At 35.9% G+C, this 19,502-nt stretch overlaps 1 protein-coding gene across 1 annotated transcript; it reads left to right on the top strand.

Moving 5' to 3' along the window:
* Positions 1-6,090: 6,090 nt before the first annotated feature.
* On the top strand, positions 6,091-16,470 carry LOC308494955 (cysteine-rich secretory protein 2-like; the record flags this gene model as incomplete). Its single annotated transcript, XM_081042974.1, has 7 exons — positions 6,091-6,159; positions 7,307-7,423; positions 8,191-8,278; positions 11,790-11,935; positions 12,349-12,446; positions 14,368-14,456; positions 16,343-16,470. The coding sequence occupies 7 exons, from the start codon at positions 6,091-6,093 to the stop codon at positions 16,468-16,470; spliced, it is 735 nt and encodes a 244-aa protein (XP_080899100.1).
* Between the last annotated feature and the right edge of the window lie 3,032 nt (positions 16,471-19,502).

A 19,502-nucleotide genomic window follows, 5' to 3' on the forward strand; every position in this document is an offset into this window, starting at 1 on the left:
ATAAAAACAATTTTCAGGAATCTAGGAGTAGACGGTAACTTCCTCATCTTAATAAGGAACATCTTACAAAATCCTGCAGCTAACTTTATACTTAGTGAATAACTGAGTGCTTTCTCTTTATATCACTTTATAGATGAAAACACCATTGTAGTACTTCTCAATCTGAAATCCACTATTAGGAATAGGGAAATACGTCAGCTTACACCACGTCATTCACATTTTAAGTTTACAACCAATGCAATAAAATAAATGAAAATAAATTAAAGACATAGTTTAGAAAGGTAGAAGCTGTCTGTATTAGCAGGTTAAAATGATCTTTTTGTGAAAAATCCAAATGAATCCATAAAAAAGCAATTAGAACTAATAAGCAAGTTTAGCAAGTTCACAAAATTATAGGGCAGAGTTGGAGCTTACGTAGAAAGGATAACAATTACAATGGATATCTCATCAAAATCCATGCAAAAACCCAATTTTCCCAACTCTCAGGCACTTTGAACACTTCTTCCAACTTAGCACACTGCTAACTTCTGATTTTACATGAGTATTTGAAGTACCTCCATTGTTCCTCTCAATAATGGAGATGGACTTTCCATGTGCTCTCCAACACAAGTAGACTCTAAACCTACAAGCTTTCTTTTATTCTGGACTTGCCCTGCATACCAAATTCATCGTCAACACTGCTTTTTTGTCTCTTCACATCCCAACACTTTGTCCTATTTCTATTATTCTAAAATTAATATGGGACATTGTCACCACACTCTTATTTTTTCTATCACCAACTTCTCAGCTCTGCAAATCACTCTGCACAGTGTTATCAGGTAGCTTTGATGAAATAATTTTTGATCATATAATTTCCCAACTGTCTAAACATCAGTGAAAGTACTCTCCCCTGTTATAGAAGAAAGCAAATCTCAGTCTTCTATACAAAGTTTCCCCAACATTTTCAACAGCCTATCATTCTGATTTAAATATGCCTTTGTGATATATTGATTTCTCTGTTTCTGCTCTTCTAACCAGGTATACGATACTCTTTTTGTCTTTCTGATCATGTTATGTATATTTCTCAAAGCAGTTTAAATGTCACTCTACCATCTAGTCTTTACCCAGATAACATCAACTCACAAACTCCCAATTGCTGTATATGTTTTCTGTTCCAATTACTTAGTACTAAATTGCACTACCTGGCAATGTTCATATGTATATACTCTTATCCACAGTACTGTAAGTCCTAGAGGAAAGAGATGATGTGTCCTTTTCTTTGCACTCCCTAAGAGTCTAAGCCAGGTCAATATTTATTCACTCAACTAATATTTACAAACTGCCACCTATGTAGCTGGTATTCTGCTAGGCTTTGGAGCTATAGCAATAATCAAGAGAGACATAGTCAATTTCTCAAATACATGTTCACTGACAATATCTATCACTACAAACAACTCAGGTTGTTCTCATTCTGACATCAGCCACCAGAGCAAGTTATATTTATATATATTTATAGGTATATATATATATATATATATATATATATATATATATATATATATAACTATATATATAGGTATATATAGGTATATATATATTTATAGGTATAGTGTCTCCAAGAATGAAAAATCAGATATTCAGAGTAAATTATAGACTATTTATAAGATAACAATGAATTGTTTTGCAATAGGAAAAGGGCAAATGCAACAAGCAATTCTCTTTATAAAAAGGTGAGCAGCAATTTTGTGGATATAAGTATTTGAAATTTTAGATTAATAATCTAGGCAAGATATGGTGAAAACATGAATATAGCCATGAGACTGAGAGGTCTGAGGATAGATTTCATAAACATTTAGAGAAGCAAACTGTCAGGAGTTAACTTCAACTGAATGTAACCATAAAGTCTAGGGTGACTTCTAAATTCCAAGATTTTTTAAGTCGGTAGTAGTTCAACTGAAATAACAGTAGGGGAGGACTAAAATAATGTCTGTGCACTGGTCACTTGGAATTTTAATACTGCAAAGGGAAAATGGCATTCAGCACCGTGAAATATGGCACTTATTTATAGCTAAGTTGTGCTTAGGAGTGTCTCAAGGTTTGAAATGAGAAATCCCAAGTCTCTTTGCATAGGATACGGAGCTCTCGCAAATGATTGATGTTAATCCTTGGTTTGACATATTTTAACCCAACCCATCCTCTAGATAATGAATTAATTCATTTCTTGAAGTTCTGGAAACAACTAAGGACAGCGGAAAGTACATTATTCATCTGCCCTCTGTGAAGAGAGTCAACATGTCTTCAAACAACCTCCAATATACATGCTGAAGTTGACGCACCCCCAGCCTTGGATCAGGAATTCTGGGCATTCTCTTAAAGCTTATTTCTGTTAACTGTTCTTGAATTTCCTGACCACAAAACTGTTGTGGAAGGGATGGAGAGGAACGAGAACACCAAGTGGTAATGAGCAAACCTACAAAATGCCAGCTTTATCTACATAACCCTGAGATCACTGTTGGCACAACACTGGTATTGTATTGAAAACTTAAGTATATACGGACTTTTTCAAGCTGCTTTTTAAAACTTTGATGTGTGCTAATTCGGGAGATCACGTCTGTAAAAAAACACTCCCTTCCCAGCCGCCTCCTGGGCATTTCGAATCCTATTATCTCCATCCTCCTCCTATAGTTCAGGTGTGTGAGCAGACGTTTACCTTCCTCATTCAATGATGGGAGTGAAAGAAAAGCAGAACTCTAGTTTTCACAAGGGATAATGTGTAGGAGTTTTCTCTGGTGCGGCCCTTGAGGGTGATGTGGCAGTTGTCGGAAGGATTGGGTTAGCCCCTGACTGTGCTGAAGGCATAAAGCCCCTTGACGTCGCCCACACGTGGTTGGCTGGGTATTTTCCACGCGGTAGGAGGAGCAAGCTGCAGCTGGTCTGTGGCTCTGGCCCCAAAGGAAGCAGGAACATCTGGGCTCGGGAGCCAGGGTAAGAATTAGAGCTGGCTGGGAAACCGGAAATGGCCAGGGCCGGGGAGGTAGGGTGAAGACAGTGGGGAAAAAGATCTGTGAGGTGAGGGGTCTTCTGATCCTATGTGCTTCTTCTAGCTCTCTGCTTGGCACATCATGGTCTGATTCAGTAGAGAGGGATAGAGTGTTTCCTTGTGTTCCTTAGTGCTGATCCAGTCAAAGACGTCCAACATGCCTCTTTCTGTTTCTGTTATTGAAACTCCCTACCTATCTTAAAAGATAAATCATTCTACTCGTATTTACATGAAAAGCTCTGAGTCATAGCAGAAGACTGTTGTCATTTCTAAATCTGGCCTTCTGTGAGGTTAAATTAAGAACTTTAGCTTCTTATGTTTTGAATGCAGTTATTAGAAATTGAATATTACAATGAGAATTGTGGGTATTGAATCTTCTGGATTTATGTCATCTACTGGCTTCTAGGAAAAGAACCTGAAGAGATACAGGCATGACTCCAAATCCATGTAGTAAATGCTCACTATGTGGGTGGTTACTTAAAGAAATTGTTTTCTGAAGAGTGTGTGGGTTAAAGGCTTAGATCAGGAGGAGTTGGGAGTCTTGAAAATATGCTGTGGTATTCCAAGGAAGTAAGTCAACCAATAATTTTGAACTTCTCTAAGAAGCCCACTTCTTTGTGTCTGAATGAAATGCCAGGTGTGGGGACAAAACCCCAAAAAACAGTTTCCAGGCTCTCGGCCTCACATAGAAAGGTGCTGGCTCGGGTAGTAAATGGCCATCAACTGTGATCAGATGCCAGCAGCTGTGGCTAGTTGGCCGTCAGCTGTAACCCGTAGGCCATTGGCCACTAATATAACGGCTGTGGCTACGCTAGCAGAAGGAATGGGGGCTAGCGAGAAGATGGTGGCTGGCAAGCACGGACTGCTGTTAGGCAGATTATGTAGATCCTGCTTCCTGTGTCTCCAGCCCAGCCGCCAGCGAGAATATATTGGTTTGACTCCCCTATCTGTGGCTCCGTGGGTGTTCCTGTTTGGCCTTACCGTGTCCTGCGTTCTTGGGCGGGGAGTGGGAGCTGAGACCCTGCACGACAAATGGCGCAGCGAGCAGGGTCCCCTGCGTGACACCAGGACATCAAAACAATTTGATCTCAGAAGGGAATTATGGTCTTCATAATGAGATGAATAAAGGATTAGAGAACAATACTAAACAGTTGAGTCAAGTTTTAAATTTGTGACAGAGATTATTGATTCTACTTATCTATTCTTCACATTTTTAATTTTAAATATCCTCTTTTTCCTTGTTTTAGGATTATGAAACCATACACCATGTTCTTCCAGTAGACACCCTAGGAAAACCAAGTTATTCTGGTTTTAAAACACCTTCAAGAAAGGGCACAGTAGTTTTCTATTAGTAAGTAATAAGTCGGGGAAATGGCAGCCACCTTTTCAACGATGTAAGAATGTGGTTTAAAGGAAAAAAATATGATCACTTTTCTTTAAATATACTCTCACCGAAAGTGTTATTGCTTTCATTGATGCAACAAAGATAATTACAAGTTGGGTGAGTTGGTTGGGGGCAAGAAGAATGGCAGGGAGGAGTATGTGGCATCATGGTTTATTGAATGATGGAATTGTGAGTCATCTAATGCAAATCTATTGAATAACTGAGCTATACAAAATCTTCAGGCTCATGTATAGGTCTTTCAATGAGCTGATGAGGATACAAGAGCCAGGTGTTAAATCATTTCCCTAAAGTTAGCCAGCAGGTCTCCAGTAGGACTAGGCCTTGAACATTTGAATCTTTGATTAGATTATACGGATTTTCTTTTTCCTGTGACACCTGGAAGTAACAACAGGTCTTATAAACACTTCTAAAATTAGCAATTCAATCAAACAACATGTACTTCTGGAAAGATAAGCTCAAAAAAATACCACACATTGCAAAAGATAATAATAAAAATTTTAATAATTTCCATTTATTGAGTATTATGGGCCAAGCATTGTATTAAGGCACTTTATGTATATTATGCATTTCAGTTTTCAAAGCAAACCCATGATAATCCACATTTCACTGAATCTCCAAGAGGATTTCTCAGAACTGATGTTTCCAAAGACTACGCTTTTAAGCAGTAAGCTATAGAAGGTTGATAACTGGGAAGTAAAAGTCATAGAAAGCTGAGCCATAGTAGTTCAGCTATAAGGTAGGGCCCTGGTTACCTTCACAGTGATTAACCAGTGTTGAGTGGTTATTACAAAAATACTAGGCCAAAAGGCAGCATTGAGATTTGAGTGTACCTGAAAAGAGAAAAGGGTTAACTAGTTAGGGAAGGAGGGCATGATTTTCTTACTCATGTTAAAAGCTATTTGGGAAACCAAATGATGGCAAAAATAATGTCAGACAACTGGCAATAAAATTTAAAGCTACTGGTGTGAAAAATTCTGCTTCAGAAATTTATTAACTTATATTTATTTGCACAATCAGAATTTGCTAAAACAGATATAGGTGTAATATACATTGTGTTCTAAACTTCTATCCACCTTCCCTTTTCCCATAAAGCAGATACTTCATCCTCTTCTGAGAACCAACGGAAGGGTAAATCGTTTATTTTAATGTGAACATTTTTACCAATCATTTTTATTTTGCCAATGGTAAATGATATATTTAATAAATCTATCCATGATTTTCAAAACTTTATGGTTACATTTTTATTGAGAAAACTATCTCAAGTTAATTTTACTCTTTTACAGACTATATCAAATTGAAACTTAAATAAATTCTTTACATTTCACTCTAAAATAGAATAATTCCCGTTTATGACTTTGAAACAATTATGCTAGAACGATCTTTAATCGAAAGACATAAAAGTATGACAATTTGTATATATTTTATATACATAAAAACTTCAAAGACATCAGTCAGCTTCTTGTTTATATTTTATTGTCCTTATCAGTGACAAGGTTGATTCTGTTATGATTCTACTGCCACCATATGACAATCTCCTCTCGTTACATTATGAATTTGGGAATCACAACTCTTTTGAGATAACCATGATCATTACATTGTGTTTTCCCTCTTAGTCTGCGTACATATTTCAATGCAGACCTTTGTTCTCTTTGACTTGCTTCCAGCAATGGCTTTACTCCCAGTGGTGGTGTTTCTGGAGGTTGTGCTGCTTCTATCTTTCCCCGCAGAAGGAAAGGTAAAGTTAAAGTGGAAAATCCAGAGCTATCCTAGCAACTTTGTAGGATGGCAAGGCACTTTGAGAGTAGCAAGGGCAAGAGTGTCTGGTATATCACAAAGTACTCGTTGGTAGCTTGGAGTATTTAATGCAATTATCTAGGTGGAAGTCTAACGCTGAGCTGTCTAGTACATAGCCACTAGTTACGTGTGGCTATTGAACATATGAAATGTGGCTGTTCCAAAACAAGATGTACTGTAAGTGTAAAATACACATCAGATTTCAAAGATTTAGTACAAAAAGAATAGGAAGAAAATATCTCAATCATTTTTATATTGACTACATGATGAAACAATATTTTTGATAATGTAAAATTAGGTCTTCAAATTACATAAACCTTATGGAAAAATCTACATACACTAGTCTACTTCCAGATCACCACCCCCTCTCCCCGCCACACACACACAAAGATAAAACAAGCATATCAACACCTGATTTAATACCTTAATTATATTTCTGTTACTAAAAGGAACAAAGTCAGCAATAGTCCCTTAATTGGATGGCTTTGTTCCCTTCATATTGCCATTGAAATTTGTTTAATTTTGCAAAATTGTCTCTTGAATGACTCCATAAAATCTACTCACAACAAGTAGAAAGATTTTTCTAGAAGGTTGAATGCACTTAGAGTCTAAATATTCTTTCCGTACTACGTTCTAAATACATTCTTTCTCTCAAATACAGATACAAGATCAGGTAAAAGTTCACCTTAATGTCTGGGACACTCTCGGGCTTATCCTGTATTTTTCTGCTGCAGCCTGATCAGATGTGAATGATTATGTCTTAAGGTTCTAGTTGTGCACCTTTGTGGTTATAAAATATTACCACCTATGTGTCATATTTAGAGTTCCCTTGAAACTAGAAATTGGCCTTTGTGGCCTCGGAGGATTTTTTAATTTGTCATGCCATGAATTACATCCCCATTCTCAAAGCTTCAAATGATTTCTTTCCTGTTTGTCAGAACTTTGGCTGAGATTCATTGGCAATGCTTAACAACAATATTGGCTTGAACTGAATGCTTTTTAAAGTAATCTTTGTTCCCTTGAATTAACCTGTTCACTTTCACATGCAATTTTCAGTAATGTTAAAAAATAATTTGATTTCCCTTTAGGATCCAGCCTTTACTGCTTTGTTAACCAGTCAATCGTCAGTCCAAAGAGAGATTGTCAATAAACACAATGAGCTAAGGAAATCAGTCTCTCCACCTGCCAGCAACATGCTAAAGATGGTAAGGGGCAGCAACATAAGGAAAGTGGTGTGAACTAGCAGTGGTAAGAGCAGGCAGCTCTTAAGCACTTTGTGGCTTACAAAGTTCTGCCTTGATTTTGCTATTTTATTTGAGCTGTGTTATGGGCAGGGCAGAAATTCTTGATTTTCCTTTATAATGATTAAATAACTTGTCAAGGTTACAGAGGTATTACATTGGGAAGGCAGAATTAGAAGCTAAATCTTCAGACATCAAAGGTGAAGTTGTTAAACTTTTTGTTCACTATCTTCCCTAATCTAAATTAAAGAAATCCCCTTTCCTTCAGGATCAGTGCCATTTAGGGTAAATAGCACATTTTCTAGGGCATAGTCCCTAAAAGCTAAATATCTCCCATAGGAAGGAAATGGGCTACAAATGGAACTGGAAATAATCAGCTTATTACTATCGAAATATAATTATAATACTTCACAAATTGATCAGTATATAAAGTAGCACCATTACTAAAATTCCTAGGTGTGGCTGCTGTGCTATCATAAATAGATATTATTGTATTAGTATTTCTCTTGTTAAATACATCACCCATCGACTATCTTTGTGTGGAAACCGGTACTGGGGCAGATAAAGACACACACACACACAAAGATGTTTTAATAGTAGAGATAATTAAATGATACATCTACAGAAGTTTTAGAGTAGTGCAAATCAATCTACCAATCAGATTATAATGCATAGGCTTTGTTGGAGTTGAATTTTTAAGTGTATTTGTTTTTTGTTGTTTTGACATTTAGGAATGGAACAAAGAAGCAACATCAAATGCCCAAAAGTGGGCAAATAAGTGCACTTTAGGACATAGTGATGCAGCAGACCGAAAAACCAGTGCGTAAATTAGTAACTATTTGATGAATAAATGAACAAATAAAGTAACACTGGATAAATAAAATAGAATGGACCATTCTGAGGTGTTAAGAAGGCATTGTGAATAAATGTTGCTTATACTTCTGTCTTTTTGAAATCACTGTATATAGAGAGGTAATTATGATAAGTACCATTTTGTGCTTGTTGATTGTTTATGTCATACAAATAATTTCTCAAGCAGCATATCATTTGTTCCTCTCAACCAGCTCATGAGTAAGCAGGTCATGTATCACCACTTTTCAAATTTTGAAGATTAGAAAACTAGGATGTGGGAGGAATGACTTACCCAAAATACAACCAGAAGTAGTATTATATATTAGAAAGTTAACCAGGCTTTCTGATTTCTAACCCACTGCCTTTGTGTGATATTTTATAGTCATTTGGTGTTCTGAAATCTAATTATTTTGTATTCATAAAATACATTGATTGTTTAATTCTTCCTGAATTTCCCCTATAAATATTTAAGCCTTTTTAAATCAGAATGAATATTTTGAGTATGTTGATTCATTTTTTAAATTTTGATAACATAGTTAAGTATTTTGTATGGACTATGTGCCTATAATGCATAGAATAATACATTAGATTGAAATAAAATATCTATCAAGGATCAAACAGAGAAAAAAGATTTATGTATAAACTGTATATAAAATATTTGTTTACTTTATCAATGATAATATACAATAGACAAACCCAATTTGAAAGTAATGAATAATTTACCTGTAATTTCAGAACTATTATTGTTTATATTGTTGCTACTAACATTATAATGAAATATGAAGAGAGATGCATGCATTCAGTAGAAGACTGAAACAAATGGTCTTAAAATCCAAGTCTGTTAGATTATCAGTTTCTCTCTTTCCTTGTTAAAGATAATATCCAAGAATATTTTATACTCTAATCAGCATGTAGACATTAAATTTCAAGCCACCAAAATGTAAGTGAGGGGTTGAAAAGATAGGGAAAACTTTCTGGGACACAAGGCACTTTAAAAAAAAAAATTTATTGTGTAAGAACACTTAACATATCTACCCTTTTAACAAATGTTTAAGTGTACAATACACATTGTTAACTATAGGTGCAATGTAGTACAGTAGCTCTCTAGAGCTTATTAATCTTGCTTACTGAAACTTTATGTGCATTGATTAGTAATGCCCCCATTTTCCCTTCCTCCCAGCCCTGGCAACTGCCATTTCACTCTTTGATTCTGTAAATTTGACTACTTTAGATACCTCGCATAAGTGGAATCATACAGTAGCTGTCTTTCTGTCACTGGCTTATTTCACTTAGCATAATGTCTTCAAAGTTCATCCATGTTGTCAAGTGTTGCAGAATTTCCTCCTTTTTAGAAGATGAATAGTGTTCTATTGTATGTGTATACCACATTTTGTTTATCCATTCATCTGTCTATGGACATTTGGTTGTTTCCACATCTTGGCTATTGTAAATGGTAAGTGCTACAATGAAGATCAGAGTGCTAATATCTCTTTGAGATCCTGAATTCAATTCTTTTGGATAAGTACTCAGAAGTGGAATTGCTAGATCATTTGGTAGTTCTACTTTTCATGTTTTCGAGAAGCCTCCATACTGTTTACCGTAGTAGCTACACCATTTTGCATTCTCACCAGCAGTGTACAAGGATTCCAATTTCTCTACATCCTCACCATCACTTGTTGTCTTTTGGATTTTTTGATAATAGATATTTGATAGGTGTATCGTAATAATATCTTTTTGATTTGCCTTTCCCTGATGATTAGTGATGTTGCGTATCTTTTCATATGCCTGTTGGCCATTTTTACATCGTCTTTGGAGAAATGCCTGTTTAAGTCCATTGTGCTCAGAAAATATCCTTAGTTCCTCAGGCAGCCCCCAGAAATAATGGACTTTGGACATTCCATCCAATTCTTTCCACTTCCAGGGAGAGGCTAGGAACTGAGATTTCTTTGTCTTCTCGCTCTGTGCTGGACCAGGAAGGGAAACTATGGCAATTGCCAGTGCAAATCCCCATCTGTTTTCACTAGCCCCAGGCAGCTAGATTATGTTAGATCTTGTTAGCATTCCCAGACAAGCTAAATCTTCTGAGCAGCCAGTCCTTTTGGCAGCCTTTGGCAATTTGTGGCATTAGATGCCCAGACCCAACTCTTTTTCTCCCCAAGGAGAAGCAAGCAGCTGTGGGTTTTGTCTGCTTGTTCTATGCTGAGCTGGAAAAAAAGAGCTATGGCATCTACAGAACCAAACCATCTTCTCTGGGCAAGACTGTGCCAAACCCATCAGTGCTTCAAGACTGGCAAGACAGATGCCAGTTCTTTGGGTAGTCCTGGCAAAATTGGAACATTGGACACACTGATCAACTCTTTGCCTTCCAAGGGCGGAAGCTGAGAGATAAGATTTTTTTATTGCTTGCTCTGTGCTGAGCCAAGGAGAAGCAGTTATGATGTGTACCGGCCCAAGCACCATAGCCATTCTCTCTTAGGTAGCTAGCCAATGTGTAACGACACTCAGAGCTCCAAGACCAGCAAGACAGAAGTGAGGCCTCTGCAGAGTCTGCTTGGAAAAAATGGGATGCTGGACACATAGACCAAGTTATTCTCTTCCCTGGGAGAATCTAGGAACTTTCAGGGTGGGGTGGGCGGGTCTCTTCCTGATCATATGGCACTGTACTGAAGGTAGGGCTTCTAACAAGAGGGGATTCTAATCTTACAGACTCCAATGAGTCTGGGTTCATATTCTCCCAGGGTATGGGAGCCTTTCAGTTCGCCTTTGGATTTCTCACAAGAGTAATTTGTTCATAAACTGTTGTTGAATCAGTGTGTTTGTTGGGGAAAGGAAAGTCTGGGGCTTCCTACTCCACTATCTTGCTTATTTCACCCTCGGCAAGGTCCTTCTCGCCTAACTCGCTGAAGAGGATTTGACCTTGGGACATTCTGACTTATTAAGGGAAGATTCAAAAGTTTTGAAAACTGTTATCCCTCCTGATGTCAGTTGCTTCTTGATTGGGGCTCTTAAAGACTGCCTATAAAGCTTTTTCCCCCCCACAGTTCACACAAAATTGTAATCATAAATGTTTATTCAGGGTCCTATATGTGAAAAATCTCTGGTGAGGGTGGGTAAAAGGAGGAGAGAAAGAAAAGTAGTTGCTGCTTTTTGCAAGCTTACAAGGAAAAGCTGAGAACATACAAGACATTACACACATGAAGAATGTATCATGAAAAAGCATACATCTTTGACAATCCAGAGGGAGAAATATTTTTTAAAAATAAGGTCTTCTCAACCCATTCAAAGATTTACACATTGAGGTTAGTCTCACAGTGCTCGGCAGATCTGTCTTCTATTCAGCTTTATAGCTGATAAGGAATAGAACCCCCTTTTTATGTTTTAATCAACAGTTAGCAAGTGAAAGGCGACATCCTTATGTTCATACAGTTGATTTCTTTTGCATGCTGTATTGCTGTCCTCATGACCTGTTCCTTCTTAGGTATGAAATGTGGCGAGAATATCTATATGTCAAGTGATCCTGCTGCCTGGTCAAATGCAATTCAAAACTGGTATGATGAGAGCCAAAATTTTGTCTATGGTGTAGGACCAAAGAGTTCCAATGCACCTGTTGGACATTATACCCAGGTAAAGGGAACAAATTAAACTACTATATTCTCCCATATAGGAAGCTTCTCCAAATTATGACAAACCCCAGTGTTTAATTTGGGGGACAGAGCCAAAATAGGTATGATACAGTCCTGCATTTGATTGGTACTTCATCTAGAGCTGTCTTTTTTTTTTTCCCATGGCAAAACTCTTGATTGGGAAATGCATTCTGTACTTTTCCAACAGTATAACTGAATAAAGTAGTGAATGTGCATGAAAATGTAATATTTTAAAAGTTTGTGAGTTTCTTTTAATAATTTAGATATTTCCATAAGATACAATGCTACAAACTATAGTAGTAACATTTTTTTCAAGTGTTTATTTGCTAGCTGTTTTTTAATACTGTTCTTCTTTTTAAATGTACTCTTATATATCCCCTTGTGGATTTGTAGGTTGTTTGGTACTCATCTTACCTTGTTGGATGTGGAGTTGCCTATTGTCCCAATCAACAGAGTCTAAAATACTACTACGTTTGCCAATATTGTCCTGCGTAAGTATACTCTTTAGAGTTCAGTGTCAATACTTCCATCTGCAAGTTAATATTTTTAAATTCTCATATATTAAACAAATGAGACTAAAAAGCATACCTCAGTGAAGGGAAGGAAACATCTTTGGAAATGGTTTTTAAGGTGAGATAATTTCAACTTATCAATAAGAAACCAAGTTCTCAGGTCCAAGTACAGACTCTGAAGCTCTCTTTCCTCAGTTACAAAGTGATGTCTTTTCTCTCAATTGCCTTTCCCTGGGGATCAAGGGTATTCCATGACCCTGTCTAGTGTGCATTTCTCCAGATTTGGTATCATCAGTTCTTGCCAATTTCACACTCTAGGAGGGTGGAAGCTTGATATTAAGCAAGGTGGTTAGTGGAGTGGCTAATCAGGGATAGCAAATTGTGATTTCCATCTTTTCTGCTAAAATGTTTCCACTCCATTTATCTAAAGACCACTCACATTTTTACCATTAAAAATGATTCATTCTTTTGGGTTTCAAAGGTTTCTCAAGAGATCTTTAGTATATTTCAGAGTCCAGAAAAAGTATCTTATGTCTTTGTTTCTCAGCAGTTTTCACAAAAAACAAACAAACAAACCAACAAACAAAAAGCTCCATAATGAACCAACCTATGAGGTCTTGATTTATAACAGGAAACATGCTGTTTCACCAAGCAATATGTTTGACGTCTTCCACAATGAATCCTATATTCGTACTGAAGATCTAATCCCAACATATCTGTTAGTCTTAATTTCTTTTACGGTTTGAAATACCTTACGATTAGAGGCAGAGGGACCCCCAAAACCAAATCTCCCACAGGATTTATTTTGAGATTGTGGGTTATGGATATGGATCTCTTGTTTGAAAAGTGTGACCTCCAAAGTCATTTTTCCACAAGCACCTATTAGGGTTAAGTAGAAAGAATTGAAGTCTTACATGAGAATCATCCAAACTCACTGCCTGGCTGTGAGAGGGGAGGTGCCTGGAGCCAGGCATCAGAAGTGAAGGTTGGAGTGAGTAATGAGGGAAAGCAAATGTGAGAGACCTTCCAGAATACTTTTATGTCTATTTTACAATTTTTTAAGGATTCACACACATGTAGATACATTCTGTGTAGCGATACTGAGATCCAAATGTACTGCCTTGGGCTCTTGGCCCACTTGATACTGTTGAGATTTGGACTTCCATGTATTTTCAAATGAATTAAATGGCCAATATGATAATGATTATCAGTGAGTTACAAGTTAGTCCCTGTAAGGTGATTATACCCTGGACATTGGTGCTTATCAAAACTTTTTAAAACTAACATTCCTCTAGAAATTCACAAACTTCCCTAGCTCTTCCCAGCCAACAAACACACATAATACTAACTACTTAAATATCCCTATTCCTGGCTAGAAGGAAAATAAAATATATTTATATACATAGTAACGTTCCTGTCCCTAGTTCATATTAGAGAAATTATGGTATTTTTATCATCTTTCAAATATGAAATGCTGTTGTAACATTGAGTATTCTTTTCCATCCTGCAACCCCTTCCTTCCCAGGAGTTTCTCATGTCTCTCTAGGAGATATGTTCTACCCCTAGCTTGCTCATTGGAGTGTACTGCCTTACCAATATGACTGAGTCTCCCAGGACATGAAGAAAGTGTTGAAATATACTCTGAACACTTTAAGCTCTAGCTATCTCAATTTAGTTGATCAGCCTGAAAAAGTACAGTCAAGGAGATGGGTTAATGTGTGAAGTATTTTCTTAATTTGGAGGTTATCTGAATTACACATTGGGAATGTAATTTTTCAGTCTTGTTAACATATCTAAAAATATAACTGTAATAACTGTATATTCAGTGGCTCATGCTCCTTGGAGTATAAACTAAACAGCAAAGTGAAAAGTATTTGATATCATGTATTTTAAATTTCAGTGGGAATAATGTGAGTAAAAAGAATACCCCCTACCAACAAGGAACACCCTGTGCCAGTTGCCCTGGTAACTGTGAGAATGGACTATGCAGTAAGTTTGAGTGATTGACCTGCTGTGATAGTAAACAATTGATTTTTTTTTCTTTTTTATGGATTAAGAAACCTCCTTAACTTACCAATTTAAATGTTTCTATGCAAAAGACAAAAAGGTTACTCAACATTTTATACACTTTAATAATCTACATATTTTTTGTAATGAAAAGAATATTACCACATGTAACATAATGAAACATCTATCATCAGTGTGGTTTTGGAAGTATGCAGAGCTCTTTAATATAACTATACATGTTTCTGGTAACTAGTTCATTTCATCGAAGTTAGTATCATTATACCAAAGGTGGTATTTTGAAAGAATGAAAATGTATAAACATACAGGTGTGAGATAAAATTACAGCTTGGTCTAGACAGGCAAACCAAATATGATGTTTCTTTTGTGCTAATGAGTTCATTGTGCTGATTATCATGTTTTTATAGTATAATTGGAATCATTAGTGTTTGAGTTAATAAATGATCACGTGCCCTATAATTCAAGAGTAGTTTTGTGCACAGTTTTAATGACAAAATCCAATCTGTATACAATATTGGCTCAGAGAATCCACAAACATATTGTGCAAAAGGAAAGAATGAAATAAATGCTATATGTATCATTTCTAAAGACATCATAAATAGAAGGAAAAATAGTTGTTGGCCTTTTATAGTTGAAAAATAGAGTTGGCCCATTCACTGAGATTTTTACCTTTCAAATGCATTCGCTTTTAGTTAGCATTTTTTGTCACTGAATTATATAGGTATAATTCAGAATGTTGATGACATCAAAGCTATAAATCAACTAAAGGAAAAAAATTTGAATATTTATACCTATGCTGAATGCTATTTGCTAAGGATCTTGGAATTCATCCTATTAGGAATATACACTCAATTGAAGAAAATTAAACATGAGTGACAAGGTAGAATCATGTTTTATAAAAAGCTTTCTAGCAGTCATACATAGAAACAATTGGTTGAAAGCTAGCTGAAAAACTGTTGAAAAACAAGGGTAGAAAGAAAAAAGAATGTCTTTACTGCATTACTGGCAAAATGAATGAAGAGAAATGGACAGAGTTGAGAGACAAGTAGAATAGCCAATATTTGTTACCTGTGCTGGTGGATTGTTGGTCCGAAGTAGAAGAGTTCAGAATGATTCAGTTCCCAGCCTAAGTTACTGAGTAGGAGAGCCATTTCACTGAAATTGTGGGAGGTATATAGGGTGACAAAACCCAAGAATTGTCAGCCTTGGGGGTAGTATGATGAATTTAGTCTGAGATTTGTTGAATTTGGGACCTCTGGGGAATACCCAAGAAGCAATATCAGAAGAAAATGGGGCATATTATCACTGATTCACATCTTTATCCTCCCGTAGAAAATCACTTTCTCCAGAAAGAAAGCATTAGAGTTTAGAGCCATGCTGTCCAATAGTATGAAATGAAGAAAATGTTCTCTATCAGCATCATTTTTAAAGTAGCCACTAATCACATGTGGCCTTTGAACACGTGAAATGTGGCCAATAAGATTAAGGAACTAAATTTTTAATTTTATTTAATTTAGAATAATTTAAATTTAAATATATATGTGTCACTAGTGGCTTTCATGTTAGACTCTGCAAGCGCAGAAAGATTTATTTACGCATATATTCATTTTAATGTTTTTGCTAAGAGATAAAAGTAGGTCAATTCAGTTTAGAAACATATCACCCAGTTCAAAATAAAACAGTGATGGATTAATCAGTGAGCTCAACCTAAGGCACCTCATATGTACCTCAAAAAGGCCCATCATAGTGGAAGAGATGTTGACTTGTTTAATCCTACTCCCTATACACTTTGAAGTTGTTTTGCTGCTACTAAGGAAAATGATAACATAACTAATCTGTTTTTGTTACAGCCAATAGTTGTCAGTATGAAGATCTCCTTAGTAACTGTGATTCCTTGAAGACAACAGCTGGTTGTGAACATGAATTACTCAAGGAAAAGTGCAAGGCTACTTGCCAATGTGAAAACAAAATTTACTGAAATGCTCAACGTGCATTGCACAAGACTAAGTGGAGAAGGGCTATATCATTTAATTGACACATACCGGAGTGGTAATTGTAGGCTTGCTAGTTACAAATTTGATTCCAAACAGTGATGTAGCTTTTCCTCTTGGATCTACACAGAAATCTGTTTCATACATCGGCTAACATAAGTAACACAGTCTATGATGACAACTTTGGACTTTGACATACATTTGGCACTTCAAAGTTGATGAGTTAAACCAAGTTGAGGATTTTTAAAGTTGTATACCCACAAGACTTAGGTCACTAGAACTTTCGATTAAAATGAAGAAACAACATGCACACACACACACACACACACACACACACACACACACTAACAACTATAACATTGTTGTTTCTGTTACCTGATTTTTACGTGTATGAAGAATGAATTCCAAGGTTAACCATCATCTTACAGCTTCCTCTTTTAACAAAAGTAATCAGCTTTTAAAATAAAAAAACTTATCTAAGCAACCACATAAAAGTGATTCGTGATTCTTGTGCAATATTTTATAGTATTCATAATTAACTCTAGATAAATGATTATACAGAATAAAATTTCCAAAATATTTGTCTATAAAATTAAACTTTAACTAAAACAGAAATCAATTCTATTCTTACTTGCTTTTCACTTTTTGACATTTTGGTCTCCTCCTCACTGGTTTAGTTGATACATTTTTTTTAAAGTGTATTATCTGACAGCATATGCAAATATATATCCCCCAAAGAAAACAATAGTAATACATATTTTAGAGAGATTTACTATTTATAAGTCTTTGCATACATTCTCATTTGAGATTGATAAAACAACAGTGTGAAGTAGATCTATTTCATGGATGAAAAACTATACATTAAAAATCTTTAAAAAGTGAAGGAGGTGTTGATATTAGTCAGAAAATAGGTCTGGCCAGACAGATGGTAAAATAGCATGTGCCGACTGATGCCTCTGAGATTAAATAGATCATCTAAATTTTCCCATACACATTAAAGAAATTGCATTCATAATTCTAAAGTTTCTATAAGGGAAATTTCCAGGCCCAGATGGTTTCACAGCAGAATTATACCAAACATTAAAATAAGAATTAGTATAAATTATACACAATCTTTTCCAGAAAACTGAATAGGAAGGAATACTCCTCAATTCATTCTTTGAGACTAGTATTATCCCACTATTAAAACCAAAGACATTAAAGAGGATAAAGCAAACAAACAAAAACTACAGATTTATACCTGTTGTGAATATGCATAGAAAAATTCCAAACAAAAATTTAGTAAATCCAGGATTATAAAACAAAGATAATATGGCCTAACCACGTGGGATTTAACCCTATATGGTTCAGGGTTGAGCTAACATTCAAATAAAACTTGTATGACAGCATATTAGGCTAGAGAAGAAAACCATGCGTTCCCCTCAATAGAAGATAATCAAGCATTTGACAAAAATCTAATATCCAATCCTGATAAAATTCTCAGCAAACCAAGAATAGTAAAAGAAGTTTCTCAACTTGATAAAGGGAAACTGTAAACAAATACATCCTTCTATAAACAAATATATAAAGTATAAACAAATACACCTGACTTAATGGTAAAACTGTGAATGTTCCCCCCTTAAGATCAGAAAAAGACAAAGATGTCCACTCTCATCATCTCTATTAAACATTGTACTAGTTCTGGCTGGTGAATCAGGTAAGACAAACGGAAGACTTTCAACTGGAAAGGAAGAAGTAAAACTATCCTTATACACAGAAGGAATAATAAACATAATTATCAATCTGGAAATAAACACACGTATATGGACAACTGATTTTTGACAGTGGTGTAGAGGCAACTCAGTGGAGAAAAAATAGTGTTGTCAACAAATGGTGCTGGAAACATTGATATCCATATGTTTAAAACTTGATCCAGACTTTGCACTATGCACAAAAAGCAACCCCAACCTATCATAGATCTAAAAAGAGAGAGAGAGATTAGAAAACATTTAGAAGGAAACATAAGAGAAAATCTGTGTGACTTCTGGTTAAGCAATGATTTCTTACACACAATGTCAAAGCAATATATAAAAGAACAAATTGATAAATTAGACTGCATCAAAATGAAAAAGTTATGTTCTAAACAAGACCATTAAGAGAATAAAAAGGCAATTCACAGGTTGAGAAATTGTTTGCAAAACATCTATGGGTATCTAAAACAGGACTTGATTGGGAATATACTGGCATAATGACTCTCAAAATTCAATAATGATTTTTTGTGTCTGTTTCTTTTTTTTAAAATTTATTGGGGTGACAATTGTTAGTGAAATTACATAGATTTCAGGTGTACATAGATTTCTGTATTTCATCATCTATAAATCCCATCATGTGTTCACCACCCAGAGTCAGTTCTCCTTCCATCACCATATATTTGATCCCCCTTACCCTCATCTCCCACCCCCACCCCCTTACCCTCTGGTAACCACTAAACTATTGTCTGTGTCTATGAATTTTTATTTCTCATTTGTTTGTCTTGTTCTTTTGTTGTTTTTGGTTTATATACCACATGTCATTGAAATCATACGGTTCTCTGCTTTTACTGTCTGACTTATTTCGCTTAGCATTATACTCTCAAGATCCATCCATGTTGTCACAAATGTTCCTATATCATCTTTCCTTACCGCCGAATAGTATTCCATTGTGTATATATACCACAACTTCTTTATCCATTCATCTATCGAAGGACATTTTGATTGTTTACATGTCTTGGCCACTGTAAACAAAGCTGCAATGAACATTGGAACACACGTGTCTTTATGTATAAATGGTTTCAAATTTTGGGGGTAGATACCCAAGAGAGGGATTGCTGGGTCATATGGTTATTCTATTCGTAATTTCTTGAGGAACATCCATTAGGGCTGCACCAGTCTGCATTCCCACCAACAGTGTATGAGGGTTCCTTTTTCTCCACAGCCTCTCCAACACTTGTTACTATTTGTCTTGTTGATGATAGCCATTCTGACTGGGGTGAGGTGATATC

Source organism: Rhinolophus hipposideros (assembly GCF_964194185.1).
Source record: "Rhinolophus hipposideros genome assembly, chromosome: 3".
Lineage (NCBI taxonomy): Eukaryota > Metazoa > Chordata > Mammalia > Chiroptera > Rhinolophidae > Rhinolophus > Rhinolophus hipposideros.